This window comes from Anolis carolinensis, unplaced genomic scaffold, assembly GCF_035594765.1.
Source record: "Anolis carolinensis isolate JA03-04 unplaced genomic scaffold, rAnoCar3.1.pri scaffold_9, whole genome shotgun sequence".
Taxonomy (NCBI): domain Eukaryota; kingdom Metazoa; phylum Chordata; class Lepidosauria; order Squamata; family Dactyloidae; genus Anolis; species Anolis carolinensis.
This window is the reverse complement of record NW_026943820.1, coordinates 3,260,924-3,282,307: the sequence shown is the minus strand read 5'-3', so window position 1 is coordinate 3,282,307 and position 21,384 is coordinate 3,260,924. Positions and strand designations below refer to the sequence as shown.

The 21,384-nt window shown below is 44.2% G+C and overlaps 1 protein-coding gene across 2 annotated transcripts in view; it reads right to left on the bottom strand.

Annotated features, from left to right (window-relative positions):
* The window catches only part of zfpm1 (zinc finger protein, FOG family member 1), a 104,192-nt gene that overhangs the window by 31,669 nt on the left and 51,139 nt on the right, over window positions 1-21,384 (bottom strand). For both annotated transcript variants that reach the window (XM_062961644.1, XM_062961643.1), the window contains exon 3: window positions 16,373-16,468. In XM_062961644.1, the coding sequence (XP_062817714.1) occupies window positions 16,373-16,468 (96 nt within the window). The remainder of the gene's footprint in view (window positions 1-16,372; window positions 16,469-21,384) is intronic.

The following is a 21,384-nucleotide window of genomic DNA, read 5'->3' as shown; positions in this document are numbered from 1 at the left end:
CCAGCATATCTATCTTGTTTGCTGTGTCATAATAAAATAATAATGGGATGATAATGTGGTGGTGGTGATGATGATGATGATGGGATTGTGGTTGTGATGATATTATTAACAACAACAGGATTCTCTGCCTGTTTATGAAGACACTTTGCCTTTTGAGAAGCTGCAAACTCACGGCAAAGAGTGAGTGAGGGGGAAAAAGCGAGGGAAATCCAGCCCTGACAACTCAACTAGCGAAAGATGGAGAGGATAAGATGGAAGGGCCGATTGGGGAAGAGTTTTAAAGCGGCGTACAAGCCCCACGCCTTCGCTCTTCACCTTCCCGCACAAAAGGAAATCTCTCCAAAGGGGCTAAGGAGATTATCCCCTCTTTGCCGGCGTGAGCGAGTGACGACGGAGGAGGAAAACCAGGGCCAGCGCTGCAAGTAAGACAGCAGATGAAGACAGAGACATTTGCTGCAATCCAACATCTCAACTGAAGCAAATCCACACCAGGCCTGGGCCAACTTGGGCCCTCCAGGTGTTTTGGACTGCAACTCCCACAATTCCTAACAGCCGGTAGGCTGTTAGGAATTGTGGGAGTTGCAGTCCAAAACACCTGGAGGGCCCAAGTTGGCCCAGGCCTGGTGTAGGCTCATATTTAAACTGCATTGAGTTGCATTATGTGGGTCTCCTGGAAATGCATTCCTTCCACTGTGCAAATGTTCCCTGAAAATTGCATTAATTCCACAGTGTAGATGCAACCTTAGTCCCTTGAAACTGCATTAAATCCACAATGTAAATTAGGCAAGGGCAAACTTCAACCTCCAAGTGTTTTGGACTGAAACTTCAGTTGCAACGCCTATGCCTGGTGTAAATAAATGCATCTTTATGCATTAAATCCATGGTGTAAATACACCTTTTAAGACCCCTGGAAATGCATGCATTCCAGAGTGTGCTCCCTTAAGTCTCCTGATACTGCATTGAAACCACAGTGTGGATTCATTGAATGCACTGAATTCATTTAGATACATTGAATCCAGTATCCTGAAACTGTATCTTGGTATTCTGAAACTGTATTTAATCCACCATGTAGATGCACCCTTAGTTTCCTGAAATTGCATTGAATCCACAGTTTACATGCCCCCTTAGTATCCTGAAACTGCATTGAATCCACGATGTAAATATACTTTTAAGATCCCTTGAAATGAATTACCGTATATACTCGAGTATAAGCCGACCCGAATATAAGCCGAGGCACCTTATTTTACCACGAAAAAACTGGGAAAACATTGACTCCAGTATAAGCCAAGATACCAATAAAATGACATTAATCGAGGCATCCATAGTTTCAATGTTTTTGAATTTTTACATCAAACTGTAATTTAAGATATGACTGTTCAATTCTGACTAAATCATTATTTTCATCTTCTTCAATGTAAATGTGCTTATGTATCCTTTTAATAACAATAGAGTGAAATAATAAATGTAATAATAATAATAAATGCAGTAAAATAATAAATGTAATAATAAATAGAGTAAAATAAATGTAAAAGTAACAAAAATAATAGAGTAAAATAATAAATGTAATAATAATAATTAATAGAGTAAAATAATAAATGTAACAATACCAATAATAATAGAGAAAAATAATAAATATACCGTATATACTTGAGTATAAGCCGACCTGAATATAAGCCCACCAGGACCCTCACCCGAGTATAAGCCGAGCAGGGTTTTTTCAGTCCTAAAAAAGGGCTGAAAAACTAGGCTTATACTCGAGTATATACAGTAATTACAGAGTGTGCTCCCTTAAGACTCCTGACACTGCATTAAATTCACAGTGTAGATGCACCCTTAGCCGCCTGAAATGGCCTTAATTCCATAGTGCAGATGCACTCTTAATATCCTGAAACTGCGTTAAATCCACGTTGTCAACACACCTTTTAAGACCCCTGGAAATGCATTCATTCTAGAATGTGCTCCCTTAAGTCTCCTGATACTGCATTAAATCCATAGTGTAGATGCACTCTTAATATCCTGAAACTGCATTAAATCTACAGTGTAAATACACCTTTTAAGACCCCTGGAAATGCATTCATTCTAGAGTGTGCTCCCTTAAGTCTCCTGATACTACATTAAATCCATAGTGTAGATGCACTCTTAATATCCTGAAACTGCATTAAATCTACAGTGTAAATACACCTTTTAAGACCCCTGGAAATGCATTCATTCTAGAATGTGCTCCCTTAAGTCTCCTGATACTACATTAAATCCATAGTGTAGATGCACTCTTAATATCCTGAAACTGCATTAAATCTACAGTGTAAATACACCTTTTAAGACCCCTGGAAATGCATTCATTCTAGAATGTGCTCCCTTAAGTCTCCTGATACTACATTAAATCCATAGTGTAGATGCACTCTTAATATCCTGAAACTGCATTAAATCTACAGTGTAAATACACCTTTTAAGACTCCTGAAAATGCATTCATTTCAGAGCGTGCTCCCTTAAGTCTCCTAATACTGCATTGAATCCACAGTGTAGATGCACCTTTGTGTCTCCTGAAACTGCATTAAGCCCACAGTGTAGATGCAACCTTAGACTCCTGAAACTGCATTAAATCCACAGTGTAAATGTACTCTTAATACACTGAGACTGCATTAAATCCATAGTGTAGATGCACTTTTAATATCCTGAAACTGCATTAAATCCACAGTGTAAACACACCTTTTAAGACCCCTGGAAATGCATTCATTCCAGAGCGTGCTCCCTTAAGTCTCCTGATACTGCATTGAATCCACAGTGTAGATGCAACCTCAGTCTCGCGAAACTGCATTAGATTGAGAGTGCAGATGCCCCATGTGTAAACCATGAATGGCACAGGGTCTGCTTGAGGCACACCTTAGCAAAGGAGCAAAAAAGGCCGGAGAGAAAGAGGCGTTTCTAGTTGAGCAACATGGCGGCAGGTGAGTGCCACCGAACAGGTGAGCAGGTAACCAGGTGACCCCTCCCTCCTCCTCCTCCTCCGCCCGCCATCTTCTGATCCCTGCCCCTCACCTTGGCCTCTGGGACACCATTTTCCCCAGGTGCGCTCCACGGAGAGGTGCCGAAGTGCCACGTCCTTTCGATGTGGCACCTATGCCACCAAATGCACCTTTTCCAGATACTTGTGGGCCCTGACCCGGCACCCCTTGGACCCCTGGACCCCTGACCCGGCCCATGCTTCCTCCTTGGTGAGCCACGTGCACCACGTCCTCCTCCTCCTCCTCCCCATCTCGGCCGCTTATAGCCGGCTATCGGGGATTTCTCCCCTCCTATCGCAGCCCGGCATCGCCCGGGAAGGTATTGATTTTTTGACACAGTTAACAACAGCAAATCTTTATCGCCGCAAACCCTGACCCCATTAATGGAGGAGCTCTTACCAAGGCTGCCGAGCGATGGCGGAGGGCGGGAGGAAGATGCCCGCCTCCTCCTCCTCCGCCAGCGTGGCATCGGCCTCCCAAACCGGTCCGGGCCAAGGGTCAGTGGCAACCGGAGGAAAGGGCAACAGGGGAGGTTTACACTGGCCCAAAAGCCATCTGATTCCATTCTGATGTGTAGAAAGATACAACTGCATTGGACTTTTGAGCTGCAGCATCACACCCTCGGCTCATGTTACGCTTGTGATACCATCACAGAGTTGGATGAGAACCCCAAGAATCATCCCAAGCAAACCCGTTCTGCTATGAAGGAAAACACAATGGCATTGGCCTTTTTAGATGCAGCATCACACTCTTGGCTCATGCTTAGCTTACAATACAATCAGAGTTGGAGCCATCCAATCCGATCCCATTCTGCTACTCAGGAAAACACAATCACCTAGGCCTTTTTAGCTGCTGCATCACACTCTTGGCTCATGTTTAGCCTGAGATACAATCAGAGTTGAAGCTATCCAATCCGATCCCATTCTGCTATGCGGGAAAACACAACTGCATTGGCCTGTTTAGCTGCTGCATCACACTTTCGGCTCGTGTTTAGCTTGCAATACAATCAGAGTTGGAGCTATCCAATCTGATCCCATTCTGCTATGCAGGAAAACACAATCGCATTGGCCTTTTAGCGGTTGCATCACACTCTTGGTTCATGTTCAGCTTGTGATACAATCACAGAGTTGGATGGGACTCCAAAGCTCAATCAACACAGTTAAAATAAAGCAGAAAATTCATAAAACAACATCATAATAACAAACAGACAGACACACGATTAGCATAATAAAAACATCATCGAGCCAACACTGGTCTGGATAAAACAGTTCTGAGAGGCATTTAATTTGTGATACAGTCAGGGAGTTGGATGGGACTCCAAGGGCCATCCAATCCAATCCTATTCTGTTATGCAGTAAAACACAATCACATTGGCCTTTTCAGCTGCTGCATCACTCTCTTGGCTCATGTTTAGCCAAAAGACAAACACAATCACATTGGCCTGCTTAGCTGCTATTGACTAATAATAATAATAATAATAATAATAATAATAATAATAATAATAATAATAATAATACAGTCAGGGAGTTGGATGGGACTCCAAGGGCCATCCAATCCAATCCTATTCTGTTATGCAGTAAAACACAATCACATTGGCCTTTTCAGCTGCTGCATCACTCTCTTGGCTCATGTTTAGCCAAAAGACAAACACAATCACATTGGCCTGCTTAGCTGCTATTGACTAATAATAATAATAATAATAATAATAATAATACAGTCAGGGAGTTGGATGGGACTCCAAGGGCCATCCAATCCAATCCTATTCTGTTATGCAGTAAAACACAATCACATTGGCCTTTTCAGCTGCTGCATCACTCTCTTGGCTCATGTTTAGCCAAGAGACAAACACAATCACATTGGCCTGCTTAGCTGCTATTGACTAATAATAATAATAATAATAATAATAATAATAATAATAATAATAATAATACAGTCAGGGAGTTGGATGGGACTCCAAGGGCCATCCAATCCAATCCTATTCTGCTATGAAGTAAAACACAATCACATTGGCCTTTTCAGCTGCTGCATCACTCTCTTGGCTCATGTTTAGCCAAGAGACAAACACAATCACATTGGCCTGCTTAGCTGCTATTGAATAATAATAATAATAATAATAATAATAATAATAATAATAATAATAATACAGTCAGGGAGTTGGATGGGACTCCAAGGGCCATCCAATCCAATCCTATTCTGCTATGCAGTAAAACACAATCACATTGGCCTTTTCAGCTGCTGCATCACTCTCTTGGCTCATGTTTAGCCAAGAGACAAACACAATCACATTGGCCTGCTTAGTTGCTATTGACTAATAATAATAATAATAATAATAATAATAATACAGTTAGGGAGTTGGATGGGACTCCAAGAACCATCCAATCCAATCCTATTCTGCTATACAAGAAAACACAATCCCATTGACCTGTAATTGTGTTTTCCTGCACAGCACGAGTCCGGGTGGCTTTGATTGTGTTTTTCCTGCACGGCAGAAGGAAAGGGGTTGGACTAGATGGCCCTTGGGGGTCTCATCCAACTATATGATTCTATGCTCCATGACCAGTCCAACCCAAAGGCCTCGACCCTTGCATTTCTTTGCACGGGGTCCAATTCGTGCCCCCTTCCCGCTCCCCACCCCATAGAAACCTTGGGGGGAGAGAGCCTTTCTCATAAGGAGAAGGGAGCTCTGCAGGCGATAGCATCTCGTATCGGCTCCAAAGAGAAGGGACAAAAGGGAGACGGGGCTTTGGAGGGCCTGATGATATCCTGGCGCATTCAGGCCTCCAATGAACCACCGCAATGATGATCCTATCTCTCCCCGGCTGCCGGGACTTGGCTTATTGTGTCTAATGAAAGGGACCGGGGGGGGGGGGGGTTCCTCCTTTTGCAGGGGCTTTTCTTCTGTTTTGACATCCCTCCCTTCTCCCCCAATTCGCCCTCCTTTAAGTGGTCCTCCGGGTTGTCAACGCAGGGCTTCCCCAGCCAAAGCGGTTCAATCCCGAGACTTGCAAAAAGTCCAGCCCTGGGCTATGCAAACACAATACAGGTCGGGTGTGCCTTATGTGCAAATGATGCAAAAATTGTCCATTTGGGTGGCAAAGAGAGCAGACACTTTGCTTTCCAATTTACCCAATCATCATCATCATCATCATCATCATCATCATCATCATCATCACGAGCTAGGAGTGCTGGCCACGGTCTTGAAACACTGCACCCAGTGTGCCGATCACCACTGGGACCACTTTTCCTGGCTTGTGCCAGAGTCTTTGCAGTTCGATCTTCAAATCCTCGTACCGTGTAAATTATTATTATTATTTTATTATGACACAGAAAACAAGATAGACATGCTGGATTTCGTATCACAAAATCACAAGTCAAACACTTCCCAAGTGTCTAGGACTGTGTGATGTATTTTCGGATGATGCGTGCAGATCCCAGTAAGGTGGTTCTTCTTCTTCTTCTTCTTCTTCTTCTTTTTATTATTATTATTATTGCGAACTAGGAGTGCTGGCCAAGGTCTTGAGGCACTGCACCCAGTGTGCCGATCACCACTGGGACCACTTTTCCTGGCTTGTGCCAGAGTCTTTGTAGTTTGATCTTCAAATCCTCATACTGTGTCAGTTGTTGTTGCTGTTGTTATTATTATGAGCTAGGAGTGCTGGCCAAGATCTTTAGGTACTGCACCCACTTTTCCTGGCTTGTGCCAGAGTCTTTGCAGTTTGATCTTCAAATCCTCATACCGTGTCAGTTATAATAATAACTTATAATAATATAATAACTATATTCTTATACCCCTCCCCATCTCCACGAAGGGACTCGGGGCGGCTTACATGGGGCCAAGCCCGGACACAACAATATAAAAGCAAAACAATAAAACAGATCAATCAACAATAAAACATCAACAATGATAAAAACAGCCATAAAAAGTCAGTTATCATCATCATCATCATCATCATTATTATTAATATTGTTACGAGCTAGGAGTGCTGGCCAATGTCTTGAGGCACTGCGCCCAGTGTGCCGATCACCACTAGGACCACTTTTCCTGGCTTGTGCCAGAGTCTTTTAAGTTTGATCTTCAAGCAGAAGATGGAAATGCTTCAAAATCAATGACAGATACAGAAATGATAGGTGGAGGGATGGATGGATAGATAGGGGATTCTGGGTGTTGTGGTCCCGAAAAAAGGGGACGCTTTCAGGGTTGTTTGGCCTAACTCTTCCCTCTTAAGATACAGACAAGCAGAGTATGGAAATGTTCCAAAATTCATAAACGATAGATAGGTAGTGGATGCTGGGTGCTGCAGTACCCCCCATAAGTATGTTTCTGGGGGTTGTTTGGAGGTCGCCCAGATCTCAGCATGCATTGCAAAAAATAAAAAAATAAAAAGCCCTCTGCTTCTGCAACGTAATCTAAAACAAATAGGGCTATCTGGTGCAAAACTCTGCTCAGAGCGATAAAGAGAAATAGCTGGAATAATTTCCCCCCGTCCGCACCCACACATACCAACGCGAAAGGGGAAGAAATACAGAATTATTGGGAGGGAGAAAGATCGGGGCCAGCCTTGCCCTTTCTGTGGCTTTCATGGCCGGAATCACTGGGTTGCCGTGAGTTTTCCATGTTCCAGAAGCATTCTCTCCTGACGTTTCGCCCACATCTATGGCAGGCAGCCTCGGAGGTTGTGAGGTCTGTTGGAAACTAGGCAAAGTGGGGTTTATATATATATATATATATATATATATATATATATATATATAATCTGTGGAATGATGTCCAAGGTGGGAACTAACGCCTCCCAACAAAGGATTTCCCCCCAGGAAAGAAGCAGCCAGGTTTTGAAGCTGAAAGGCCATTCAATGCTAATCAAACGGACCAATGGCAACATTCGCACGTGCCTCCAAACACACAGGAGTTCTTTCTTCCAACCTGGAGATATATAAACTCCACTTGGCTAGTTTCCAACAGACCTCACAACCCCTGAGGATGACTGGGTGAAACGTCAGGAGAGAATGCTTCTGGAACATGGCCAGACAGCCCGGAAAACTCACAGCAACCCAGTGATTCCAGCCATGAAAGCCTTTGACAACGTATTAAATCTCCCTTGTCTAGTTTCCAATATATCTCACAACCTCTGAGGATGCCTGCCTTAGAGGTGGGCGAAATGTCAGGAGAGAATGCTTCTGGAACATGGCCATACAGCCTGGAAAACTCACAGCAACCCAGTGATTCCAGCCGTGAAAGCCTTCGACAACGTATTAAACCCCACTTGCCTAGTTTTCCAACAGGCCTCACAACCCCTGAGGATGCCTGCCATAGAGATGGGCGAAATGTCAGGATAGAATGCTTCTGGAATATGGCGATATTGGCTGGAAAACTCAGAGTATCAGTATTCATTCTGACACAGTCCTTGGATGAGTGTCGGAACCAAAAGGCGGGTTTGGGTTGGGAAAGAGCCTGGGACACGTTTTTTTGCACCGTGTGACAACGCTTCCGACTGAAACAAGAAAGTCAAGGGAAGGAGAGGGAAATAAGAGAGAGAGGGAGGAATATTTTTCTTCCTTCCCTTCCCCGCTTTTTAATCTTTCCGCTGACCTTGTTCGCTGGAAGGGTCTCGGCTGCTTTAAAATTCTGATATGCAAATAGCTGATAGCTATAATCTATAATCCTCAACTTGGGAGCGTTTGCAGATGTGGCTGCTGCTGCTGCCCAGTCCCTTCCCTTCCGCTCCTTGCGAGTCTTGAGCCCAGCAGCACCACACACAGGCCCGCTTTGCCTTCCGGACTGGCATCCGGGGATCAGGCGGGCCCTTCTCCAAAATAGAGATATACATATATGTACAGTAAGGCCCCGTATCCACATGGAATAGGTTCCCGACGGGACCGTGGCTTGCAACTACAGTAGAGTCTTACTTAACCAACATAAACTGGCCAGCAGAATGTTGGATAAGCGAACATGTTGGAGAATAAGGAGGGATTAAGGAAAAGCCTATTAAACATCAAATTAGGTTATGATTTTACAAATTATGCACCAAAACATCATGTTTAACAACAAATTTGACAGAAAAAGGAGTTCAATACTCAGTAATGCTATGCTGTAATTACTGTACTTACGAATTTAGCACCAAAATATCATGATGTATTGAAAACATTGACTACAAAAATGTGTTGGATAATCTAGAACGTTGGATAAGTGAGACTCTACTGTATGTCCAAACACCATCATGCTATAGGACAGGCCTGGGCCAACTTGGGCCCTCCGGGTGTTTTGGACTCCAACTCCCACCATTCCTAACGGGCTCAGGCCCCTTTCTTTTCCCCCTCAGCCACTTAAGGAAGGAAAGAAGTTTGGAAGAAAAAAAGAACAGAAAGAAGGAATGAAACAAGGAAAGGAAGAAAGGAGAGAAGGAAAGAAAGGAAAGGGAAGGAAGGGAAGGAAGGAAGGAAATAAAGAAGGAAGGAGAAGGAGAAGGAGGGAAGGAAGGCAGGAAGGAAGGAAGGAAGGAAGGAAGGAAGGAAGGGAGGAAGGAAAAGAAAGGAAAGGAAAAGGAAGGAAGGGAAGGGAAGGGAGGAAGGAGAAGAGGAAAGAAAGGAAAGGAAGGGAAGGAAGGAAATAAGGAAGGAAGGAAGGAAGGAAGGAAGGAAGGAAGGAAGGAAGGAAGGAAGGAAGGAAAAGAAAGGAAAAGGAAGGAAAGGAAAAGGAAGGAAGGGAAGGGAAGGGAAGGGAAGGGAGGAAGGAGAAGAGGAAAGAAAGGAAAGGAAGGGAAGGAAGGAAATAAGGAAGGAAGGAAGGAAGGAAGGAAGGAAGGAAGGAAGGAAGGAAGGAAGGAAGGAAGGAAGGAAGGAAAAGAAAGGAAAAGGAAGGAAAGGAAAAGGAAAGAAGGGAAGGGAAGGGAAGGGAAGGGAGGAAGGAGAAGAGGAAAGAAAGGAAAGGAAGGGAAGGAAATAAGGAAGGAAGGAAGGAAGGAAGGAAGGAAGGAAGGAGGAAGGAGGGAAGGAAGGAAGGAAGGAGAAGGAAGGAAGGAGGAAAAGAAAGGAAAAGAGAAAGAAGGAAAAAAGAAGAAATAAAAAGGAAAGCATGGAAAGGGAAGGAAGGGAAGGAAGGAAGAAATAGAAAGGAAGAAAAGAAAGAAGGAAAGGGAAAGAAGGAAGGACAGAAGGTTGGAAGGGAAGGGAGGAAGGAAGGAAAGAAAAAAGAAAAGGAAAGAAAGAGAAGGAAGGAAGGAAATAAGGAAATAAGAAGGGAAGGAAGGAAGGAAGGTAGGTAGGTGGGTGGCAGTGACCCTTCTGACCCCTGGTCCACTCTGGGACTATAGTAAACACCCCCTTGGTTGTAATATTTCCCAAGATCTCGCTTCTGTGTCCCGTTCTGATTGTTCCAGGCCTGTCTTGGGTTGGATGTGATGGGATTAGCAAGTGATCTTCCACGGTGGCCCCTCTGCCCGGTGACGGATGCAGGGACCCTGCAGATAGATCAGACTGCCAAGCCCATCGTCCCCCTTTCCATCCATCCCTCGGCCGCTCCACCAGCCCAAGGGAATGGCGAGGCCGCCTGCCTTGCCAACCTGCGAGTGGGTCCTTGTGTTTTATGTCCCTATTTCCCTTTTTATGGCCCGTTTTATTCCCGCACCCCATCAAATATTCAAATGCATGGAGGGCGCTTTTTATGTGGGGCCGTTTGTCACTTTTTATTTCCTTTTTGTCTTTTCTGACACAACGTTTTGGTCATTAATGACTTACTTCGAGGAAGAACAAGTGCCGGGTTCCTTGCTTTCTGTTTAAAGGTCAGAAAGCGCAACTGGTTTCTTCCTTAGGCAAGGAACCCAGATAATTTGGCAATATCGCCGACTACAACTCCCAGCATTCCCTTTGGGGGTGTTGAGAGTTGTAGTCCGTCTCCAAAAGCTGCAAATGACAATAGGATATTGCTCTTGAATTAAAACAGCACACCCTTGCTGTGTTTTTCCGACTGCCATTCCCAGCATTCAATGTGGGGATGGTGGGAGTTGTAGTCCTTCTCAAAAGCTGCAATCACATCATTGTGCTGGAGGATGTTGAGACGTTTTTCTCTTTAGGAATATCTAAGTTCCCCATCTCGACTTTATGGTCAACGTCCATCAGACCTAGAGGCCCCTATTTTATATAATGTATATATATCAGGCATAGGAGCCCCCGGGTGGCGCAGCATGTTAACGCGCTGAGCTGCTAGACTTGCTGACCGAAAGGTCAGCGGTTCGAATCCAGGGAGCAGTGTGAGCTCCTGCTGTTAGCCCCAGCTCCTGCCAACCAAGCAGTTCAAAAACATGCAAATGTGAGTAGATCAATAGGTACTGCTCCGGAGGGAAGGCAACGGCGCTCCATGCAGTCATGCCAGTGGCCACATGACCTTGGAGGTGTCTATGGACAACGCTGGCTCTTTGGCTAAGAAATGGAGATGAGCACCAAACCCTAGAGTTGGACTAGCAATTTGAAAACATGCAAATGTGAGTAGATCAATAGGTACTGCTTCAGCGGGAAGGTAACGGCACTCCATGCAATCATGCCAGTGGCCACATGACCTTGGAGGTGTCTACGGATAACGCCGGCTCTTTGGCTTAGGAATGTAGATGAGCACCAAACCCTAGAGTTGGACTAGCAATTTGAAAACATACAAATGTGAGTAGATCAATAGGTACTGCTTCAGCGGGAAGGTAACGGCGCTCCATGCAGTCATGCCAGTGGACACATGACCTTGGAGATGTCTACGGACAACGCCGGCTCTTTGGCTTAGGAATGTAGATGAGCACCAAACCCTAGAGTCGGACTAGTAGTTCGAAAACGTTCAAATGTGAGTAGATCAATAGGTACTGCTCCAGCGAGAAGGTAACGGCGCTCCATGCAGTTATGCCAGTGGACACATGACCTTGGAGGTGTCTACGGACAATGTTGGCTCTTCGGCTTAGGAATGGAGATGAGCACCCACACCCAGAATCGGACTAGTAGTTTGAAAACATGCAAATGTGAGTAGATCAATAGGTACTGCTCCAGTGGGAAAGTAATGGAGTCATGCCAGTGGACGGCCACATGACCTTGGAGGTGTCTATGGACAATGCTTATTGACTGTTAGGAATTGTGGGAGTTGGAGGGCCCAAGTTCTAGATCCTGTTCTAGATCATTTGGCATTATTGTATGCTCAACTTCCATCCTAGAATAGTGTTCCCTGAAGCCAAAAAATAATGAAAAAATAGTTCCCCACACTTTTCATGCATCCTGTACGATGCAACCTCTGCAAAAGCACAGGACCTATGGCCAAAGGTGGAGTGGCCCCACCGTCCCATGGATGCAGGTCCAAAACACCTGGAGGGCCCAAGTTCTAGATGCTGTTCTACATCCTTTGGCACGATTGTATGCTCAACTTCCCTGAAGCCAAAAAATACAAAATAGAGTTTCCCCTACTTTTCATGCATCCTGTGCCAACAACCTCTGCAAAGGCACAGGACCTACGGCCAAGGGTGGAGTGTCCCCACCGTCCCGGGTCTAGAAGGGACCCAACTCGAGAACAAAGCGAGAGAGCCAGAGAGCCGGCCTCCGATGCCCGCCCGCTCTTCTTTGCCGCTGTGCCGTCCCCGTCTTCCCCGCCTGCCGATGCTGACACATGGCGGATCCTGCCAGATAACGCCATTTCAGGCGGCTCAAAGTTTCCTTCTTCTTCTTCTTCTTTTCTCTTATTTTTTCCCCTGCCCATTCCATTCCTCCTGATAAGTGCGCTGCCTGCACGGAGGCTGATAGAAGGCCCTATCGCGGCGGTTAGCAGCGCACGGGGGGGAAAAGAAAGCCTATCGCCGCAGCATCGCCGGACTCACATCAACTCCCAGCCACACAGAAATTAATATCACTCCAATTACCAGAGTGGAGATGGGCTGCGCGGCGGCGATAATAAGAAAAAATCTCTTTACATAAAGAATGCAAATAACTCCGGGAAGAAGGAAAGAGCGAGGGAAGGAGGGAAATAAAGTGGTACAACGCTCACTCCTTTCCTCCCATTGCGCCCGCTCTTCGGACTAGAATCCGGACCCTGGAATTGCCGGCACAAAAGTGCTCCTGAGCATGTTAGGAATGCACTTGCCTCCCCAAGTCCTTTTTGGGGGGCCAGAGAGGCTTGCAAAATGCATGAATATGCAACAACTTGGCATTACAGTAGAGTCTCACTTATCCAACATAAACGGGCCGGCAGAATGTTGGATAATAAAAATATTATATATATATATATAGTCTCACTTATCCAACATAAACGGGCCGGCAGAAGCTTGGTTAAGCGAATATCTTGGATAATAAGAAGGGATTAAGGAAAAGCCTATTATACATCAAATTAGGTTATGATTTTACAAATTAAGCACCAAAACATCATGTTATACAACAAATTTGACAGAAAAAGTAGTTCAATACGCAGTAATGCTATGTAGTAATTACTGTATTTACGAATTTAGCACCAAAATACCACAATGTATTGACAACATTGACTACAAAAATGCCTTGGATCATCCAGAACCTTGGATAAGCGAGTATTTGTTAAGTGAGACTCTACTGTATATTAAATGTCCTTTGACCAGAAGTAGTAGTAGTAGCCGTTGTTATTAATTATTAATTATTATTATTATTATTGACACAACGACGTTGTATGACACAGCAAACAAGATAGATATGCTGGATTTCGTATCACAAAATCACAAGTCGGATACTTCCCAAGTGTTTATTATTATTGTTATTATTATTATTGACACAACAACGTTGTATGACACAGCAAACAAGATAGATATGCTGGATTTCGTATCACAAAATCACAAGTATTTTCGGAAAATGTATACAGATCCTAATAAGGTGGACTTTTGCAGCAGGCAGATCGTATTATTATTATTATTATTATTATTATTATTATTATTATTATTATTATTATTATTATCTGGTGTTGCTGTAAGAAGGTCTCCCACTGTGCACACTTGTCTTCTCAATTCTTTTTGGGGTGCCAGAGAGGCTTGCAAAATGCATGAATATACAACTACTTGGCATTATATTAAATGTCCTTTGACCAGAAGTTGTTGTTGTTATTGTTGTTATTATTATTATTATTTGATGTTGCTGTAAGAAGGTCTTTCATTGTGCCAGAGAGGCTTGCAAAATGCATGAATATACAACAACTTGCAGGAAGACACAATCAAAACCCCCTCGACAGATGGCTATCCAGCCTCTGTTTAAAGAACCTCAGAGACCCCAACACACTGAATCAATATGACCCTATTCTACCATGCAGTAAGACACAATCAAAGCCCTCCTGGCAGATGGCCATCCAGTCTCTTTTTAAAGACTCCCAGAGAAGGAGACTGCAAGACATCCTGAATGCTAGAGCTGGAAGGGGCACCCAAAGGCCACCCAGTACAACCCCATTCTGACATGCAGGAAGGCACAATCAAAGCGCTCCTGACAGATGGCCACCCAGACTCTAAACAGACCTCTAGAGAAGGGGATTCCAATACTAGAGCGGGAAGGGGCACCCAAGGGCCACTCAACCCCCTTCTGTCAGGCATGCAGGGTCCATCCATGCCAGACGTGGATCAGAGGATGAGCAGACGGGCCCCACATCCGCCGCAGAGGGCAAAGGGCCGGGGCAGGAGAGCACCGATAACCAGGGAGGAGAGAGAGGAGGAAGTCCTGCTGATACGTATCCGGACAACGCATCCAGGAAGGGATGGGATATCAGCCTGGCTGCGGACACACATTTCCCGTCCTGGACCGGGAGGGAGGGGGCAAGGCACGGGGCCAGGAAATAAAACAACAGGGAGATGGCGGCCTTTGCAAACCTTCAGCACCGTTTGCCTGTGTCTATGCCAGGCGTGGGACAACTTCAGGAAACAAAGGGTGCATCTACACGGTGGATTCAGTATAGTTTCAAGAGACTAAGAGTGCATCTACATTGTGGATTTAGTACAGTTTCAGGATAGTAAGGGTGCATCTACACTATGCATTTAGTACAGTTTCAGGATAGTTAGGCTGCATCTACACTGTGGAATTAATGCAGTTTCAGGATAGTAAGGGCGCATCTACACTGTGGATTTAGTACAGTTACGAAATAGTAAGGGTGCATCTACACTGTGGATGTAATCCAAATTCAGGATAGTTAGGGTGCATCTACACTGTGGAATTAATGCAGTTTCAGGATAGTAAGGGTGCATCTACACTGTGGATTTAGTACAGTTACGAAATAGTAAGGGTGCATCTACACTGTGGATGTAATCCAAATTCAGGATAGTTAGGGTGCATCTACACTGTGGAATTAATGCAGTTTCAGGATAGTAAGGGTGCATCTACACTGTGGATGTAATCCAAATTCAGGATAGTTAGGGTGCATCTACACTGTGGATTTAATGTAAATTCAGGATAGTAAGGGTGCATCTATACTGTGGATTTAGTACAGTTTCAGGATGGCAAGTGTGCATCTACACTGTGGATTTAATGCAGATTCGGGATGGTGCATCTACAGTGTGGATTTAGTACAGTTTCGGGATGGTAAGTGTGCATCTACACTGTGGATTTAATGCACTATCAGCATAATAAGGGTACATCTACACTGGGATTTAGTAAAGATGCAAAATAGTAAGGGTGCATCTATACTGTGGATTTAATGCACTATCAAGATAGTAAGGGTGCATCTACACAGTGCCTTTAATACAGTTTAAAGGTAGCAAGGGTGTATCTACACTGTGCATTTAGTACAGTTTTGGGATAGTAAGGGTGCATCTACACTGTCGATTTAATGCAGTTTCAGGATAGCAAGTGTGCATCTACACTGTGGAATTGTTAGGAATTGTGGGAGTTAGGAATTGTGGGAATTGAAGTCCAAAACACCTGGAGGGACCAACTTGGCCCATGCCTGGTCTACACTGTAGGCTTAATGCAGTTTCATACACCTTGGTTGTGTCTGGTATGCCTCGTGGGTTTCTATCCCGTCGAACGGTTCTAAATTGCTTTACAATTGTTTAATGTTGTGTTACTATCTGTGCCCCATGCCTCCGGATCGATCAATATTTGAAGAAGGGAAAAGGAGAAGAAGAGGAGGAAGAAAAGCACGTATCATTCCAATAACTACGCTAAGCAGATAACCTGGAGTTGACCTTGTTTGGGAGCCTCCTTTCCCAACATATGGGAACTCCATGGGTCTAGGCAAGATAGGTATACCGCAAAATGAATGCAGTTTGGGAAGAAGTGATGATGATGATTCCCACCATGTTTTAGGTCTCACTAGACAAATTGTCTTCTTCGTACCCATTCCCACCCTCCATAGGCATCATTTTGTCATAATCCAGAACCATTTGGGGGAAGAAATAATACCAAAAATGGGGTTTACCTGGTCCGTTCCATGGTTTCTGCTCCTGCGGCTTCTCCGGAGTCTCCTGCTTCTCTGGCTCCGTCGGACTCTCCATGTTTTCTTTCAGTTCACTTCCTGAAACAGTAGAAAACAGATCTCAATTATATGGATCTTTTTGCATGAGCGTGGGTGAGACTAGATTGGCTTTGGGGGACCCATTTCTGATTCTAATCAAAGTTGCCAGACCCGAATGTAAGGCTTTTGGGAGAACTTTGCAGTTACTAAACACTTGTACTTTGGATAAGATGAAGCTGTAACACACACTCTATACATACACACACACACACACACACACACACACACACATATATATATATATAATTGAATGTTGATACAAGTAGTTTCCCTTTTGGTTTTAGAACCTGGCTTTCCTGGCTGCCAAACACAACAAGAAAATCTGCCTTGAGCTTTGAAAGAGAGTAAGGCACATTGTATATGACTTTCACTTGCGGAATCCACGTTACACAATTTTTTTTAATGACATCAGAAGTGAATTGAGAACATACCGCAAGTTGCTTCTGGTGTGAGAGAATCGGCCGTCTACAAAGACGTTGCCTAGGGGACATTGGCTGGATGTGTTACCATCCTGCTGGGAGGCTTCTCTCGTGTCCCCGCCTGGGAAGCTAGGGCTGACAGATGGGAGCTCACCCCGTCTGTCGGACTCGAAACAGCCAACCTTCAGGTCAGCAGTTCAGCCGGCACAATTTTTTTAAAATTTTTAACTTCCTTCGGAGAAGGAAAGGAAGGAAAATTGGCCCCAAATGGGGGTGTGACTATTATGTGAGGAAAACAAAAATACAATTTTTGGCACCCAGAAATGGGAGTGCGACTATTATGCAGTGTTGTCTATTATATGATGAAATACCCACTGCAGCCCCTTATTAAACAAACGAGTCAGCGGGATGTATTTAAATAATTCCAGCAAGAGAAGAAGTTGGATTTTTTGGAAAGAGTACTAAATGCGTTCCTTATTCTCTATGCATTGACAAGCTTCCAGATCTTGAGTGTGTACATCTTTTTATGGCTCGGAGGGTGTGACTATTATGTGAAGAAAACAAAAATGCAATTTTTGGCACCCAGAAATGGGGGTGCGACTATTATGCAGTGGTGTCTGTTATATGATGAAATACCCACTGCGGCCCCTTATTAAACAAATGAGTCGGCGGGATGTATTTAAATAATTCCAGCAAGAGAAGAAGTCAGATTTTTCAGAAAGAGTATTAAATGTGTTCCTTATTCTCTATGCCTTGCCAAGTTTCCAAATCTTGAGTGTGTAAATCTTTCTACGGTTCAGAAAAAGAAGAATTAAAACACCTGAGTCTTGGTTCGTTAATGAGAGTTAGATGCTTTAATTGCAATTCATGAAAAGTTTGAGCACACTCTCTCAACCCAGTGACCTGGCGTGAACCTATCCAAAGCGATGGGCTTTCCCGGATATTTCGGGGAAAAGGTTCCCTTCCTTTCCAGCACTGACGCGCCTCGGCGCTGCTCGCCAGCTGTCCGCCGTGTGCAAAATAATAATAATAAAATAATAATAAAAATAGGAGAAGCTACTTCCTGGGACACGTCCCCTGGTTGGCGCACTCGCGGCAACGTGATGGACTATTATTTCCCCCATTAACTGCTGCCTGAGATGCGGGCGATAAGCCTATCTGCATAAGACAGCGGGGGAGATTAGCGGCCAGAGTGCATGTTTGCCTTCGCATCCCGGACCCGATAACCGAGGCGGTCGGTCCCATCGACGGGCGCCATAAAGGCAACCAGGGAGGTGGCCCGGGGGGTGACGTCACCGGCCATTGGGCATTTATTAATACAGGTGGTATTAAGAAGGGGAAGAGCGGGTGGGAAGGGGGAGGCGATGATTAACATCAAATAAATCAATCGCTGGGTATAAAAGTCCCATTATTTTGGCTATAAATCAAAGTGGCTGGCATATTGATTGTTATCCATCCCCACCGTTGAAAGCTCAACCTTCGGCGTGGTTATTGCAGCCGGCTGCTTGCGCTATCATGCGCTATCGCTCCTCTTTATCGCGGTGCGCTTGGGGCCAGGTGCAAGCTCGATGGGCGCCTTCAGCAATCCCCCTCCAAATATATATATACATATACACACACACATACACACACAGAACTCTGGCTCTGCTCCGGGCTCAGAGAGCTCCACAATCAGATAAAGAAGAGTTCCTTCTCTTCGGCGGATCAAAGTCTACGGCTGGGAGAGCCGGTTCGGTTTGCACTCGTGTGCTCGACTTCCCACAAACATTCTCAACTTCCAAGCCCAGTTATTGCCCCCAAAATCACGCAAGCCATTGGATCACACTGTTTTCAGGAAGCACAAGATCCAACATTAGCACCACCAGGAGATAGACAGCTGCTTGGCATGAAACTACATCTCCACACCTATGCCATCTCCCCAAAGTTGCCTTCAAGAGATTTCTGACATATGGTGACCCTATCATAGGGTTTTCTTCTCAAGGCAAACAAGTCCAAGTCTCTACCCACAAAATGTGGAGACACAAACTCTCTCAACTTCCAATCATAGAAGCTATTGGACCATACTATTTTCTGGAAGCAACTGGGAAGAACAAGGTCCAACATGGGCACCAGGAGATAGACAATTGCCTGGCATGAAACTACATCTCCATAGCTATGTCTCCTTACGCCATCTCCCCAAAGTTGCCTTCAAGACATTTCTGACATATGGTAACCCTAAAGTAGGGTTTGGGAAGAACAAGATCCAACATTGGCACCAGGAGATAGAGAGTTGCCTGGCATGAAACTACATCTCCATAGCTATGCCATCTCCCCAAAATTGCCTTCAAGATATTTCTGACATATGATGACCCTATTGTAGGGTTTTCTTCTCAAGGTAAACAAGTCCAAGTCTCTACCTACAAAATGTGGAGACACAAACCCTCTCTACTTCCAGTCGTGGAAGTTATTGGACCATACTATTTTCTGAAGACAACTGGACTGCACTATCCTTTTGGAAAGAACAATATCCAACATGGGCACCAGGAGATAGACAATTGCCTAGCATGAAACTACATCTCTATAGGGTTGTTGTATGTCTTTTGGGCTGTGTGGCCATGTTCCAGAAGTATTCTCTCCTGACGTTTCGCCCACATCTATGGCATCTATTCCATACCTCACAACCTCTGAGGATGCCTGCCATAGATGTGGGCAAAACGTCAGGAGAGAATACTTCTGGAACATGGCCACACAGCCCGAAAGACATACAACAACCCTGTGATCCCAGCCATGAAAGCCTTCGACAACACATTGTACATCTCTATATGCCATCTCCCTAAAATTGCCTTCAAGACATTTCTGACACATGGTGACCCTTATCGTAGGGTGTTCTTCTCAAGGCAAACAAGTCTCTACCCACCAGGAGACAGATGGATGAATGGATGGATAGATGCTTAGCATGTAGCTATATTTCCGCAGCATGTCTCCCAAAACTACCCCAAAATTTGAATAATTTCCGATGTATAGTGACCTTATTGCAAGATTATCTATTCCAAGCCTCTATCCATATAATATGGTGACATTCAGGCACACCAATAGTATATAACAAAGCAATCAAACTGCAATATATTTGCAGAAGAACATGGTCCAAACATGTGAACCATGAGATAGATAGAAGCTTAGCATGTAGCTGTATCTCTGCAGCTATGTCTCCCAAAACTACCCCAAAATTTGAATAATTTCTAATGCATAGTGACCCTATTGCAAGGTTAACTATTCCAAGCCTCTATCCCTATAATATGGGAACATTCAGGCACACCAAGAATATATAATAGAGCAACTAGAATGCACTAATGTGGGGAAGAACATGGTTCAACACATGCACCAGGAGATAGATAGACGGATGGATGGACGCTTAGCATGTAGCTATATCTCCGCAACAATGTCTCCCAAAACTATCCCAGATTTTGAATCATTTTCGATGTATAGTGACCCTATTGTAAGGTTAACTATTCCAACCCTCTAGCCATATAAAAATACGGACATTCAGGCACATCCATAGTATAATAAAGCAAGTAGACAGCACCAATTTGGGGAAGAGCATGGTTCAACATGTGCACCAGGAGATAGAAAGATGCCCAGCATGTAAGCACATCTCCATAACTATCATCCCAAAGTATTTCCTTGAGTAATTTTCAACTTATAGTAGTGACCCTAATGTTGGGTTTTCTTGGCAAGGTTAACCATTCCAAGCCACAAAAAAAGAGAGAAGTGTTGCATCTCTGGGCGAGCATTCGTTCACTTTGCTGCCTCTTTTCAAAGCTCGGCGGCAAGAAATCCAGGCCTTTAATTAGATTAAAAATGGCTGCGGAAAAGAGAACGCAGCGCGTATTGACTGAAATGTGACCCAGAACAGATAGGGAAGATACGGCGGGAGGTTGCATTATGCATCGCCCCCGGTTTGAATCTTGAGCTACGAGAAGAATAAATATAGTCATCAGTCCATCCCATTGCCAAGGATTTTTTCCCCCTTTGGTCTCCAAACGTCCAGTATTGCAAGCATTTAAAATACAGCCATTTATTTTATTATTATTATTTTTGCAAATTGGATTATTTACAGATTTAATCCCGGCTGGAAAATGGGACGTAAATGAATATTAGGAATTTCTCATTTCATGATCAATTTACATTGGTTTAAAGAAAATCAAACAAACAAACTCATTAAGAAGTTCCTTTAAAACAGTTTTAAAAGGCAGTTAATATAAGCTTCTCCTTATCTGCTTTCTTCACACTATGGCTAATTTTTCATACCTCTATCTCCCCGCATTGCCTTTTTTTAAACTACGCCAACGCAGCCCCAAAAATATTATAGCATTTCCATTAATGGCATTTTCTTGGAAGATCTGCTTTTACAGTAACCAAGAGTGCCTCTGAGCATGGACAGATAGAATAATTAAAGTAGTCTTTTTTTCATCTAAGGCCTTTTTCACACTGCAGAGTGATAGCAATATCATTAAGCCC